This window comes from Carassius auratus, chromosome 21 (assembly GCF_003368295.1).
Source record: "Carassius auratus strain Wakin chromosome 21, ASM336829v1, whole genome shotgun sequence".
Lineage (NCBI taxonomy): Eukaryota > Metazoa > Chordata > Actinopteri > Cypriniformes > Cyprinidae > Carassius > Carassius auratus.
This window is the reverse complement of record NC_039263.1, coordinates 24,306,316-24,322,574: the sequence shown is the minus strand read 5'-3', so window position 1 is coordinate 24,322,574 and position 16,259 is coordinate 24,306,316. Positions and strand designations below refer to the sequence as shown.

The 16,259-nt window shown below is 34.6% G+C and overlaps 1 protein-coding gene across 1 annotated transcript in view; it reads left to right on the top strand.

The window, feature by feature from the left end:
* Positions 1 to 2,352: 2,352 nt before the first annotated feature.
* LOC113039054 (CBP80/20-dependent translation initiation factor-like) overlaps positions 2,353 to 16,259 on the top strand; it is a 60,391-nt gene continuing 46,484 nt past the window's right edge. Inside the window, exons 1-3 of the mRNA XM_026196926.1 lie at positions 2,353 to 2,532; positions 13,761 to 13,978; positions 15,439 to 15,510. Of these exons, the coding sequence (XP_026052711.1) occupies positions 13,799 to 13,978; positions 15,439 to 15,510 (252 nt within the window). The 5' untranslated portion in view covers positions 2,353 to 2,532; positions 13,761 to 13,798. The remainder of the gene's footprint in view (positions 2,533 to 13,760; positions 13,979 to 15,438; positions 15,511 to 16,259) is intronic.

Sequence of the window (16,259 nt, the reverse complement as noted above, 5' to 3'; positions counted from 1 at the left end):
AACAGTTCTCGCCAAAATGGCCAAGCGACTGAAAGGTGTCGAAGAAGGACATCACATGCGATGACCTTCACAAACAAAGTGATAATTGTGTGTGTGTGCGTGTGAACATGTGGATTTGGCATGTAGAGGGAGGCGACTTTTCACTTGTCTTTTTAAATCTTCTCAGAATACATAAAAGTCAGGGCAGCGCCATGTTTCATTTTTTAACAGGAATGATAATGAGGCTGTGAGAGACTGAAGTGCAGAGTGAAGGATTGGGTTGCCAAGTCCGCTGTTTTCCCGCGAAATTTGCCTACTTTTAAAATGATTTTTCCCCCGCGGGTGTAAGTTTTGACATATTGCATGAATTATATTTGACTGAAATATTTGCATTGAGATATTTTATATTCTATCATTGATACAACTGCGCTAGATGTTAAGTTTTCTGAAGCAGGGCCACTGCTATGGAGCCTTTGAGGGGTGTTTATAATAACTATGAAATAGTTTATAATAACTATGAAATAGTGTTTTTTGATCTGTATAAAATAGATATGGTATATTATATGTACTTAAAGTCTATATTATATTTATAGTTCATATTATATTTAAAGTTTATATTATATTTCAAGTTTTGATAGTTGGGACATTGCCTGGGTGTTACCGTTTGGGTTAGTTTTGTTAGGTAAACCTGGCAACCATAGTTTAACAGCTTGTTCAGTTTACGAAATGTCTTTCTGAAAAAAGTGGACAAAACTCCATAAAACAGTTCTGGAAATTATGTGTTGTGGAAATTAATATAGGACCTTGCATTGTAAATACTGTTAGTCTATTCCTCATAACTTGATTTACTTTCATATGATGCCCCACAACAGGGCCCTAGACAGAAAAAAAAGTGAACTATAACAAAGATCATATATATTTAACATACACTGCCAAACCCTAAAACAAAAACGTCACGTGGAGTTCAGTGCAACTCAACAAATTAAATGTTTTCTTTGCTATGTCTATAATTAGGTTATGTCTTCATTATAAATTAAAGAAATATATTTTCCAGTTTAATAGCCCAAATGACAAGTATTATTTAAAACACGTGTCTTTTAATGAACTTACACAAGGGGGCGACAGTGAACGCACAAAGATCCACAGAATGCGACAGAGGATATTTATGACCACTAGGGGACATCAGAAAACAAGGAAAGAGACTGATGCACTTTTATATGCCATCATCTATTATGCGACTGTGTATAAAAATACATTCGTTTTCTCTTTAGAAACTAGAGTACCCTGTTAATTATTTTGCACAATTAACTTTGACAACACTGGGGTATTCTTGGAAATACCTTAGAGTCTCATATAAATAAATACCATGTTAAATTCATTTTATTATTATCAAATTATCGTGCTATTTTTTAGTAACGTAATGAAAACTGTGATACACTAAAAGTAATGTACCATGATACTTCTGAAACATATTTGTTTAATTAGACTGCCAGTTTGATAATACAATGAAAATTTTATTTTAATACCTAATTTTACACAAAATGTCTCTTTATTTTTCTTTATATGTTAGGCATCATTCACAGGTGATTTATAGATTAATACATTTTATTATATTATATACTTATTTATTACTTATTGAGTGTTTAAGTATTGTCATGACCTTTTTACAAAAGATATTTCCAAAGCACCAATAAAACAAAATAAGGACAATAACAAACTGTTTTATGTTATGTATCTTTCACAGGTTATTTATAAATAAATAAATTGTATTTATTAGATTTTTTTAAAAGTACTTTCAGTGTATCAATACAAATAAAATATAAACATCAAATATATACATGTTGGTACTATGGTATACATCAAACTGCCATATCACAAACAAAATGAATTAAATATATATAACATAATAAAAAGAAATAAAATAAAATTAATTAACTTTAGTACTACTGTATGAATCAAAATGCCATGATATTACATTTTAGTTAGGGAAAATAAATATAACACTACAAAAAGTTGTACCATAGAACTTTTTTTTAAGTTGAAATAACTTTTTGATAATAAAATAGTAACTATTGTCAGTAAATACTTACATTTTATTTTTAGATAAATACATTTTTAAAAAATATTATTTTATTTATAAGTAACATATATATATATATATATATATATATATATATATATATATATATATATATATATATATATATATATATATTTCCAAAGCATTAGTACAAGAATAAAATAAACTGTAAAAATATTTAACATTGAGAAAGGATACCATATATAGCCATTGTCTTTGAACTCAAATTCCCACAATCCCCGATTGCCACGTGCCCGTGTCCTGTCAGCAAACCGGACTAAACGTCACATTCCTGCATTATCATCCCTACGCGCGCGCACGCGTGTGTGTGTGTGAGAGAGAGAGAGGGACGCAGGCTAATCTCAATCTCTCCCTCCCAGACACGTCTCTGTCCACGGGAAACACTCATGACCGGGCGGATTTAACCCCGGAGGACACCCGGCGATCCCCGCAGGCCCGATTGCAGATCTCCGGTGAGTATTTGCATGTGTTTTTCCGCAGATCTGAAGGTCTCGCCGGGTTGGGGTGTTTACTGTGGCGTATCCAGCGCAGCCTGTAGTAACAGCGCGCGACCGGATGGAACGTCTGTGATACATTGTAACGCCTCACACGAGCTGTGTTCTGCAACTTTCTATCTTGTTGTTGATAGAATGTATCGGTTTGATCTGGCGGCGGCGGCGGAGGCGCTTTGATCACAGAGAAATGACAGATGTCTGGCGTTCTGATTGAACCTGATGACAGCTCACATTCTTCTGATCGATGTTTGTTTTGTTTTTTATTGTTGCTGTTTTGAAAGTCTCCAGCCATAATAGAGAACTAATTTAAAGCAATAAAGGCCCAAATGTTATGAACTGTCAGATGTACTAGTGTTAAGTGATTAACTGATCTGGGATCTGTCGGTGTCAGTATAAATATCCTCATCTTGATGACCATGAGAGTTCCTGCAGTCTCAGAGCTGTATTCTGCTGACCGGTTCTGGACCTTATTACCGGTTTCATATCACATCGATCTCCGGTGTGGTTGCATCAGACACTGGCAGGGCCACAAACACATGCCTGCATGCAGTTAAACAGCCCTGATTTTCCCCTGCTGCTTCACCTTCCTCATCAGCAGTGACACGCAGCTGGGCTGCTTTTACACTAGTGATATATATATATATATATATATATATATATATATATATATATATATATATATATATATATATATAGGCCCCTCTTTTCAGCTGCACTTATTAGTCCTGTTAAAGGTGTAGTTCACATGAAAATATGCTTTATTTGTATTCATTTATTTTTTATTATATTATATATATATATATATATATATATATATATATATATATATATATATATATATATATAAATGAGAGAGAGAGAGAGAGAGAATTATTCATATTTTTAAATAATAAAAAAAAAATCCGAACAGATTTGGAGAAATGTAGCATTAAGTCACTTGCTCACCAACGGATCCTCTGCAGTGTATGGGTGCGTCAGAATGAGATAAAAACATCACAATAATCCAGAAGTAATCAACACCAATCCAGTCCATCAGTAAACATCTTGTGAAGCCAAAAACTGTGTGTTTGTAAGAAACAAATCCATCATTAAGGCCTTTTAAAATTCAAACCATTGCTTCTGTTGCTTCCTCTGTCCATAACATTGTCTTCTGTTGTAAAAAAAATAGTAATCTGGTCTGAATCAGGAGAGAAATCTGCACAGATCAAGCACCATTTACAAGACTAAATGAATATGTGGGTGATTTTGGTGTGAAAGACAACAGGAGATGGACTTCCCAGGGAAGCGTTATAATGGTATTATGGACTCATATTTTGACCAGAAGTATCAGTTTAAAATTAAATGTCTTGATGCATTTGTTTCTTACAAGCACACAGCATTTCCCTTCACAAGATGTTAATTGATGGACGGGTTGTGTGGGTTATTGTGAGGTTTTTTTAGCTGTTTGGACTCACATTCTCACGGCACCCATTCACTGTATTGGATCCATTGGTGAGTAATGTAAGTGACTGTTTTTGGTTGAACTATTCCTTTAAGAGTGTCTGATTATATTCATTCACTCTCTGTCCTTTGGCCGGGTGGTAATTTAGGAGATCCTGGATTTGTCTGATTCAGCTCATAAAGCAGTAGTTATCAGAGAGTCTAGTCTATTCGGTTTGCTGTTACCTGCATTGTGGCCAATAGTTTGGTTGTTAGGTAGGCTGTATTCAGCATAATTGTACTAATTATATGCTGTATATAATCATCTTCTTCTCTTACTGGGGCATTAGTGCGTTATTTAGCTGTGACTGTGATTGCATTTGTAATCAGAATTATTATCCAGTCCTAGATCATGGTCAGACACATTTGCATTGTCATATGTATTGTTGCATAATTTTGACTTGATAAAATGCGATAGATCTGCATACATATATAATGCATGTGTGATGCTGGCGTTGACGAATGTATGTAAGATTTTTAAACGAAATATCTTGTTCATGAATGAAAACCTCTCAAATGTTTGTGTTAACAGTTCTGTTTTTGTGGTTGCATAATTGTAGTACTGATTAAATCTAGCTCCTATTGCATGGTATGCATCTTTACAAATAACAAAAAAATAGCCCTACACTGGAGGGAAAAAGCATGACAACTAGTCTGCTGTTATTTATATATTTATATATAGTCAAAGATTTATGAATGTTTTAGTGATGTATCTTCAGTCAGTTTTAAATGTATAGGGGGAAATATTTGAAGGGGTTGCAGCTGTCTCACAAATCACTGAGATTTTTTTTGATGTACGGAGGTATGTGTGTACAGTATACAGAGAGAGAGAGAGAGACATGTCTACACAGGCACATGTCAGTCTGAGAACATCATATAGCATTGCAGTTTCACTCTGCATTAAAACAGTTAAACACGTCATATAAGATTAATGATATAAATGCTAAATCAGCAGCATAAAATGTCCTTCGTCTCTATATATTTATAGTATCTGTAATGCTTCAGTCTGACCAATCAATCAATCTCAGAGCAGAGGATTCAGTGTGATTAGATGTGAAAGATTACATTCTCTCCTCTGCTTGCGTGTATGGCAGGTTTATTGAGAATTGTGTGCATGTTTGCAGATGATGGCTGGACTGTCAGATCTGATGAGCGAACTTTAAAAGCTCAATACGAAAAAGCAATTAAAAACTTAGTTAATTAATTTGTCTCATAGTCATGCAGATTCAAGATTTGTATTTCAATCTGCAATGAAATATTAATTTTTTCAGCTTCATTGACTATAAAATATATAAAAAGATAAACATATAATGAAAAAATTAGTAAACCTAAAATAGTGCAGAGACTGTTAACTGGATACAATAGAACAGAATGCAAGTATACAAAAATCCCTTTATGATGAGGAATGGTGCATACTGTGAACACTAACATCATAATGTTATAAATAACTTGTATTTTTACCTCTTGCTGTATAAGATCTATTCGTTGATGAGAGAGTCTTTGTTTGTCTCATAGAGCAGTGCTGATAGGGCTGTTTTAGCCGCCCACCGTTGTTTATCCAATCCCAGCTGCTCTCATCATGAACTGAAGATTCTGATTGGCTCAGTCCGACAGTGTCTGTGCTTCTCATTGGTCATTTGTGGTGCTGTGTGAGTTGGAACGTGTACGGAATGTGTTCACTTCCTGCTTCTTCAGCCAATCAGAGCTGCCGAATCTCATCGCATTCCATTGGGATTCAGATCACATCATGAGTGTGTGAGAGAGGTAGAGCCATCGGTGTATGTGTGTGTGTTGTCTCTGCCTTTCCGGCTGTAATTGAGTTTTGTGGGCCCGTTGTTAAAAGACTGCGGTCGTTTCATATCACGCACGTTCAGCATATTCTCATATTACTTTGCTTGTTGTACAGAAAGACCATTTAAACGGCACTTTTATATTGACAGTCTCTACAAATGCATTGACAATTGCTAAATTGAGAAACTAAACTCGTATGGATTTTCCTGGCTGTATGTTTTAGTGTTTATTATTTCTTTTAAATGCAAATTAATAGTGTCAACGCTTATGCATCCTGGATAATAGTGTGCATGTGTGCCACTGAACACCTTAACTGAAATAAAAAGCATTGTTGTGGGTGATGTTGTTCATTATAGGTCATATACAGTACGGGAAAGTGTGGCATTATCTGTCTTAAAAAGCTTTTGTATAAGTTTCATCTGTGGTTGTCTGTCATTGTAGATGTTGATTTTTGACTTCTGTTTGGTTGTACTTTAAACATTTAGAGAATAAATTCTCTGTGTATATTATCTGAAGATCTGTTTGGTCATAGTTTAATGTGATTAGATAATGATAAGATGAGTTCAACAGAAGATTACTATACTATGGTTGGTAGTGTACTATGATAAACTGATTAAATCAGCTAATCAGCCAGTATTTGACCATTTTAAGATGATCCACATCAAGGTTTGAGATACAATGGCATTCAGTGAGGCATCATGAGCCTGATGTCTAGAGTGAGTGAATCGCCCGTCATTCATTGAGCTGATGTTGTTCACTGTTGATTTCTTCTTCTTGGGTTGTTTGAGTTAAGCTGTGATCACATTATGAAGAATAAGACTGTACACTGATTATATCTTGTAGTATAAGGTTTGGTATTGTTCTAGTTGAGGTTCTGTTGTAGAACAGAACAACAGAAGTATTGTTTTGGTGCTGCTGGGCTTTAGTTTTACATATTTACATCATCATTTCCAGCACTAAAGCCCTCTCCTGAAGTAAAAAATAAAATTGTGAATTAAAATGTGATTAAAAATATTTACCAGGTTCGCTGTGCTAGTTTGTAGGGCTGAACAATTTGGAAATAATTTTGTGATTATTTATCGGTATGCCTGACTTGTCTGTAAAACATGTTTTTGGCCTAATGTTTTACGTCACGACAACAAATGTCCTTTCAACAATGTTTTTATTTTATTTTATTGTATTTATTATATTATATTGTTGAATGTTGAATCTGCATTTGCCACGTAAAGCAATACGTGGCAATACATCAACCAACAAAATTAATATTACTAGTATTACTTCTAAATATAAATATAAAAATGATTAAAGAAAAAGAAAAATGTATATTACTATTTTAATATTTCACTGTACAAATTAGAATATAAGAAAATAGTAATCATTTAAATTTAACATTGCAACTGTGATATTACAAAACTAATATTTAATATTTCAAAAACATTATATTCTTAATTTTTTTTTTTCATTTTCAAATGCTAAACCATTAAAATGTTAAGATTTTTTTTTATTTCCTTAAATCACAGTCTTTGTGATTTGTTTTGATCCAAGTCGTATCGCTATTTTAAATTGAATTTGATTATTTTGCAGCCCTACCCACCTGTGAAAACTCACAGCATTGATCATGACCGCTCATGTGATTATGTATGTAGGCCAAAAAGGCGGACTTAAACAACACTTCTTCTGGAACAGAAAATCAGGCCATGGATCAGAAAGAATTGCTCCGGATGTTGTTTGTGATAATGCTGGATGAGAACGGTTGACTGACTCCCTGTTGTCAGCGTTGCTCTGGTGCTGATGTGACTGAAAGGTGTCGTCTTGACGACCAGCTGACATCATCACAGCTGTCAATCAGAGCTCCATCCTCTGTGATGTCAGGAGATCTGGAACACACACTCTGACTCAACACTGCAAGACAAGCAGTTTAAACATCTGTTAGAAAAGCTGAACAGCTACCAGTCTGTTGGGTTTAGATAAAACTTCAACTTTTAAAATCTGGTCTCTTCTGCTCATCAAGGCTGCATTTATTTGTTAGAAAGTACAGTAGAAACAGAAATATTGTGAAATATTATTACAATTCGAAATAACTATTATCTATGCAAATGAATTATAAAAATGTAATTTATTATTGTGACACAAAGCTTAATTTTCAGCATCATTACTCCAGTTTTCAGTGTCACAACATCTGTAGTGTGTGTTTAAAGTGCCTCTTTCTCTGTCTCTTGAGCACATTTGTGTGTCTATCAGGGACTGTGATGCTGTTTAAAAGTGTTTGCTCAGTTATAACTGTCTGATAGTAAATGCGGAATATTTCTTTATATTGCACCGGGGCAAAGTGTACAGGAGACTTTGAACTTCCCGTCAGTGTGTGTTTGAGTGTTTGGCACGTCCACAGGTTTGCTCGTGTATAATTAAACATGCATCATATCATTGGATATTATGGTTTATGTTCCATTATTAGATTTTGATGCATGATCATGAAAACACGGAGGAGTTTTCTCTGGAATAACATGCACTGATGGAACATGTTGGGAAAGTCATGCATCATGCTGATGTCACCGCTGTGATGATGCCGGCGTGTGTGTGGGGCGTGTCTGTGAGCTCTTTGTTCAAACAGCTGTTGTGAGCGAATGTAACACACGTGGAGGATTTTACACACTCTACTGCACCAGACAACAAAGACCAGACACACATCGCCATCAGCGCACAGAGTCTCTCTCTGCTGTCCTGTCACCCTTCTCTTATTTTGTTTCCACGTTTGCACATCGAGTCGTTCCAGGTTGAACATATGCTTCTATTTATCGCTCCATCCACCCACTCGCTCCATTCAGTTCCAGTGTGTGGTCAGTTTAATGTACTTTACTGCCGGGATTGTACATTTCTCATACAGAAGCAGTGGGTGGTAGTATTAAGAAAAAGATAAACCAATGTTTTGTTATATATATTTTGCTTGTCTTTTGAAGTGATTCATTGAAAGAAATATACAAATGTTGATAATAATCAGAAATGTTTCTTGAGCACCAAATCAGAATTTTAGAATGATTTCTGAAGATCATTTGACACTGAAGACTGGAGTTATTAATTCAGCCATAGTTAGAAATAAAATAAACATAAATAAATATAAGAATTAGAATTTAAGCAAGTCAAATAATGTGAAACCTCTTTTTCTGTAAAAAAAAATCTTCCTTGATTTTTTTTCTCCTCCTCCTCTCTGTCAGATTCTGTCTTTGTATCTCGGGGGTCTTTGTGAGCGTCTGCAGATCAGATCAGAGAGTAGTGACATCTTACTGCAGTGCTGCAAGAAGGAACTATTTTGATGGGAAATTACGTGTTAAACAGCTGAACACACACACACACTCATACTGTTGTGTTTTTTTCTGTTCCTAATTCTGTTAGTGTAGCTGTGCTGTTGTCATTGTTTGTGTTTAATGTGTTTGTGTGTGTAGATGGAAGCTGTTCTGGATAATCAAGACGTTTTATTATTATCATTTCTGAATTTTCTAACACCTCCAGTGTCTTTAATGCTTTAAATTACTAGTTCCTCTAGTGGTTTGTCTCTAGTAAATGTTTTTAGAATCAGAATCTGAATGATCTTTATTGCCAGGTATGTTTAAACATATATTAGAAATTTGTTTTAGTGATAGAAGCTCCAAAGTGCAACAGAATGACAGCGACAAGACAGGACACAGATATTAAAAATAATAACATACAAAATAAACAATGTGCAAAATAAAATATAAAACACAATATACAAAATAAACACTTTAGTATGTGCACATGATAGGTGAAAATGTGTGTTAGATAGATATATAATGGTGTTGTGTGTTCCATGTTTATTCTCAAGTGTTCATGAGATTGATTGCCTGAGGAAAGAAACTGTTCTGGTGTTCAGAGTTCTGTAGCGTCGACCAGATGGCAACAGTTCAAAGAGGGAGTGTGCTGGATGTGAGGGGTCTAGAGTGATTTTACTAGCCCTTTTGCTCACTCTGGATGAGCACAGTTCTTGGAGAGAAGGGAGGCTTGTACCAGTGAATAAACAGACTTCTGTCCATGGACACAAATTTTAACAACGACAGTGAACGAGAGAATGTGAGCACTGTGTGTTCAGGCGCAGCCGCTCTCAGCGCCGGCAAAATAAAACCCTAACACATCAGCAAAACAGAAAAACTTATCGGGCCGATGCCGATATTTGAAAAGTCCCAAACATCAGTCGATATATCGGCCTTTGGGTATATATCGGTCAACCACTACTGTCCATGAGGGTGCAGGGGGTTTCTCCTTTAGTTCCTGATTTCGCTAGTCACTAAGAATATCAGTAAAAAAACACAAAAAATAATGTATTTGGATCCTAGAAGTAATTCATTTATTTTTAAGTATTTTTAAGTATTCATTAATATTTAATTTCCTTAATGTGATTTGGATTAAATTAAATATTTAAATTATAAAGACATATTTTCAAAATGCATTACGATTAGAATATCTGCTGATTCTGAACAATTACATTTATTCTGTTAAAAATTAAACACATGGCTAAAATATGGCTACACTGTAATAAATGATTTTTCAAATGCAAATAAAACAAAATTATACAAGAAAATATTATTTCAGTCGGTTTAATTCAACATGTTGCAGTTTTCTAGTGTTTCTAGTTTTCTAATGGCCAGTAAATATCTTTAAAATTTTAGTAAAAATAGTTTCTAATCAACACAATTTTTGTAATAAATATATAAACCTGGTAAACTGTGTATAACACATACATAAAATAGATTTGTTTTTCTTCAAAGTCTTTCTGCTTCCAAATCTCATGTTTTTCAATGTGCTACTTGCCATTTATTTTTTTTATTTTTTTATTTTATTTGTATTATTTGTATGCCCAAAATGTTTTCCTGTGCACTATTACAGAAATCTTTTCTTATCTTATTTATGTATGACTGATAGATATGCGTCACATTATGTTTACTAGTTAAATTCACTAGTTAATTTTTGTACACAATTCAAATGACAAATGACAAATGACATTTGGGCCTAAATATTGTCCCACAAAATAAATCTGTATTACTCAGAACTGCGTCACAGTATGGAACTGAAACGCTGTGTTTCTGTGTGTGTTGTTGAACGGTGTGTAAAGAGCGGCTCCATTAGCAGATCATGTGTCGCAGCGCTCGAGGCTGCTGTGACTGTCCGGTCAGACACATGTGATTATTTACCCTTGATGTGATCAAATTCTGCACGGAGCCAGATACATTCATTGTGACAAGCACCATTATGTGACCAGCTAATGGAAAAGCCCTAATGAGAGCTCAATTAATCTTATTTCTGGCAGATTTCCCCCCAGATGTTTAGGCTATTTTTCTGCCACTATGTTCAAGACTGTATAAAGACATTGTCAAATGCTATTTATTTTGTTTTATCCTAAAACTTCTTTCTGATTTTCATTCCAACCTAATGATATTTTCAGCTCATTCCTACACATGCACTTGTATAAATGAAATGAAAAGTAATTTATCCTGTAGTAATGCTCTTATAATGCACATTATATAAAGCATTATAGGCTGTTTATTTTTTGAGCTGTAAGGTGACATAATTTTGACATAATTCCTCTTATTGTACTTTGCACCGTGTGAACATTGATTTATGGATGGCAGCTTTATGTCGAGTTACTGTTAGTTTATTGTAGTCTAGTTTATTTTATTTTATCTTTTAGCTTATCCTTAGTTTATTCTAGTTTATCTTTAATCTGTAATTATTTAGTTTAATAAAAATAAAACATTTGGTTTATCTACATAGTTTTTATTATTTTCTATTATTGTTTTTGTCCGAGAGATGAGAATATGAAAATAAGAAATGTTTCTTTTTATATTTCATTTTTCTTTTTTCATTGTTTTAGTTTGGTAACTATAGGATGGCAGTACAAACAGGCACCAGCAGATATGAATTGTTTTATTTCTTTTATTGTAACCTGGTCATGTTGTGTCTTTGATTAGACAGGGTTTGTAAGTGAATCTGTGTGGTCATAAGGTCAGAAGTGGACTTTAGTTCAGCTCATGTCTGTGAACTTTGAGGTCAATCTATAAACTGATATATTATTTTTTTTTTTAACAACTTTACAGTCTTTCTCTTCTGGAAAAAAAACAAAACTATTCATGACTCATCCTGCACTGTACAGAGTTTTGTCCAATCAAATGCTCTCTAGAATGAGAATGCCCCGCCCCCAAAACCACAGAATAACAAATAAAGGTTCAGGGCTGAAATAGAAATAAAAACGATTGGCTGTTTATGAAAGAGTGGTGAGCTAACTGGATGCTACTTAACTTCCTGTTTCAACGGGAAATATGTCAACACAGGAAAATAAATCCATGCTTATCAGAGGAATTCGTGAAATCTGCATGACACATGATGAAATCACTTTAAATATTATTTAATCTTACAAATGTAATGTAATTTAACAGTATAATAAAGCAATGCACTTTCCGTGAGTCTGTGTGTGTCTGAAAAAAATACAGTAAAAACTATTACAATTTAAAATAGCTGGTTTCTATTGTAATCTAAATTGCAATTTATTTCTGTGGTCAAATCTGTATTTTCAGCATCATTCCTCCAGTCTTCAGTGTCACATGATCTTCAGAAATCATTCTGATATGATGATTCACTGCTCAAGAAACATTTCTGATTATTATTACTCTGTGTTGTTATTACTCTGGGTCAGTTGGCGTCTTCCTTGTCAATCTGTAACCAGAATAAGCGGTGCTGTGGAGCAGTATTGATCATATAGATTGGACAGATGATCGAACAGCTGCAGATGTGGATCTTCAGAACATTTATTGTATTCCAGCAGTTTGACTTCCTGCCATATGCTTGTGCTTCCTGTTTCAATTTCCACCGGTCTGGTTTTGTCAGTCTTTCTTTCACACTAGCTGTCTCTCTCAAGTTCAGTTTCTCTGTCAGATCTCTGGTTACTCTAATGCTCTCTGCTTGGTAACATGATGAATATGTACACAACAGATCCATGCACAGATCCTGTGTGGTGTGAAAAAGTTTGCTAAACTGAGTAAATGATCTTAAATAAGAGCAGATGTGTTTTATAAGTGGAAGCGGGAGTGTTATTGTGGAGGTGTGCTGGTAAGATGGTGCTGCTCCAGTTGTAAATCCTCTTTGCTTGGCCAAAAGTATTGACTTAACACCAGATTAAACTCTCTCCCTCCCTCTCTCTCTCTCTCCCTCCCTCTCTCTCTCTCTCTCTCTCTCTCTCTCTCTCTTTCTCTCTCTCTCTCTCTGTGTCACCTGGTGTAAGCGGGGCATGTCGTCCCACCCAGAGCTGTCATTATGTAGTGCAAAAACAAATGGATGAGTAAAAATTAAAGCAAGTGTGTGAAGTAATGCTACTTTGATGCTGTGAATAAGTATTGTATTTGGGGAATTAGTACTGAATATTTACATAATTATTGAATGAAAATTGAATTGATTAGTTAAGTTCTAAAGCAATGAAAAGAAATGTGAAGTTTAATTTTAATTACACTGTTGCTGAAGTTTGTATTTTGAAAAATAAAAGTAAAAATAAATTGACCAAATTAATAAATTACTAATGCATGCATACATACATACATAAATACATAAGTATGTACGTATATGTGTGTGTGTGTGTGTGTGTGTGTGTGTATATCTCTTTATTTGTTTTCATGGCACTTTTATTTTTTTTTTGCAATGAAATCTGTAATATTACAATAATAACCCAGCATGAACACTACAGTTTTCCCGTTTTTTTTAAATATAATAAACATAATTTATATACATTTGAATGTCATATTAAATCATTGTGCCATAAAAAATCATTGTGGAAATCATCAAAATATATTATACAATTTATATTCTCCATTTGTAAAGTCATTTCACATTACTAATGTCTTTCTTTGCCCCGCCCACAGCCCCCCCTCTCCCTCCCTCCCCCCACTGGGCTGTTGCCATGGAGAGCTCATCAGTAGCATCAGCGTCGTCAGAGGCGGGAAGCACGCGCTCGCAGGAGATCGAGGAGCTGGAGCGCTTCATCGACAGCTACGTGCTGGAGTACCAGGTGCAAGGACTCCTGAGCGACAAAAATGAAACAGACCAGGATGTGGACAAGACACCGTCCCACACCTCACAGGTAAAACACACCCCGTCCCACACTGCACAGAGATGCACTGATCGACAGGCCAGGGACCGGAATTAGCCGATTTTCCACATGATCAAGTGGTCATTCATTGATTTCGAGTCTGTTTTGACGTCGTGTCACATGAGGCTCGCGGAGCCCGAGTGTGTGTGTGAGAGAGACTCAAATAATCCAGCGCAACAGCACACCGAACGATATAGATGCATACTGCTGTAGTAAAAAAAAATACATTTATTATATATGATTTATGTATGCGACATTACATGATTGCAATGTCGTTTTTACACAATAGTAAGTAAGTAAGTAATTTTAATTTATAAAGCACATTTACACACAGCGCAAAACTGACCAAAGTGCTGTACAATGAATAGCTAAAAAGACAATCAAAATATAAACACATAGATTGAATAATCATAATTATATAAAAACATAGTAGTACAATAAACAAAAAGTTACAAGCTTGTCAATATTGACTGTTTTTGCTCAGTTTCGCTGATGAATATAGTTCCAATCAAAGCCACAGCAGAACTATTTTGTGTGTCTATGCAATACAGCTGTGTTTCGTTACTGAATAAATCCACGTCTTTGAACGAATCAAGTGAGTCAATGATTCAGTAACTCATTCGTAAAGACAGTAGACACTTGCTTCATCTCTGAATGAATCAGGCGTTTGAACGAATCTGTTGACTAAATGACTCACTCATTCAAAGACAAAGTCATTTGCCGCCTACTGGTTTGATTTCATATTTAAAACTATCATGGTTTAGCCCAACATTTCTTATATGTACATTTAAAAAAATATGTTTAAAACATTAACCTTATAAAAAAATGTGTGCATTAAAAATGCAAAAAAAGTGTAAATGCATGCATAGCACCTCAGCTTCATTGAACAGTCTGTGTAAATACATCTAATGCTGCTTCAGATGCCGCTTCTGTGTTTGCTGCAGTGGAAAGATAGTTTCTTCAAACTGATTTCATTGGAATGTTAACAGCTCTGCAGTTTCTTATTATTCTAACTGAACTAATTTAAATAATGCAAAAATTACACATTTAATAAGGCTAGTGAAAAAATTACAATTTAAGAAACTGTGGGAAATGAAATATGTTTTGTTAAATAGTAAAGCAACTCCTTTTCAGTTAATCTTTATTTCTATCTCTTTTAGCACTTTATTTTGAAAGTTGTTTAAGTGAGAGAACATCTGTTCCTTTGTCCAGATTTTTGGAATTGTAATGTTTAATACTTTTTATTATGTAAATTATTATTTTTTTCATTAAAATGTATAGATTTTACTTTGTATATGCTGTCAATTATAGTTTTTAAAAAGAAAATCATAATGGTGCACCTCAAAAGCTATGTTGAAAATGATGTACAGTAATTCTGTTTTTCGAAGTAATAATCAGAACAAAAACTAATAAATCAAATGTGACAGTAATGGTGTGTCTCTGTCTCTCAGTGGACAGAAGACTGCAGTGATAAGATTGACGGGAGCTGGTCGTCCTCACGGGGCAGGGGCTCGTCCAAACCAGTGAGTTTTCATCTGTGTGTATGTGCGTCTGATCCATCTCTAGAAATGTTTGAAATTGACTCGAGGTGTTCAGGAACAGATGTGTTTGTCATCAGAAAACTTAACAGACAAGCGTATTAATGGATGGACACAGAAAACAACAGAAACGTCTAACTAGTGCTAGGTCCCAGTTCACATAATATCTGTCCTGGATACTGCAATGTTAGGGTTAGAGCGTCCCAAATCATAGCTGAAAGTATTACATCACAGGTTCCTAGATGGCATGATGTTTGTCAGTGTAACTAGATGCTAATGTTAAGGGTACATTTTTCAAAATTGAGAATTATACATCATCTGAGATTTGGTTTGTTATGATAGGACAATATTTGGCCGAGATACAATTATTAGAAAATCTGGAATCTGGAAAAATCTAAATATTGAGAAAATGGCCTTTAAAGTTGTCCAAATGAAGTTCTTAGCAATGCATATTACTAATCAAAAATTAATTTTTGAAATATTTATGGTTGGAAATTTACAAAATATCTTCATGGAACATGATCTATACATAATATCCTATTGATTTTTGGCATAAAAGAAAAATCGATGTATTTTTGACTATTGCTACAAATATACCCCAGAGACTTGTGCTCCAGGGTCACATTTGAAAACACAAACCGTAAGTGCACTGTATGCAAGAATTTCTTGCATGCTTCATCATTTAGAAATGTCAGTCGTACTCATAACAATGCAAGAGTGCACTGCATACTTGT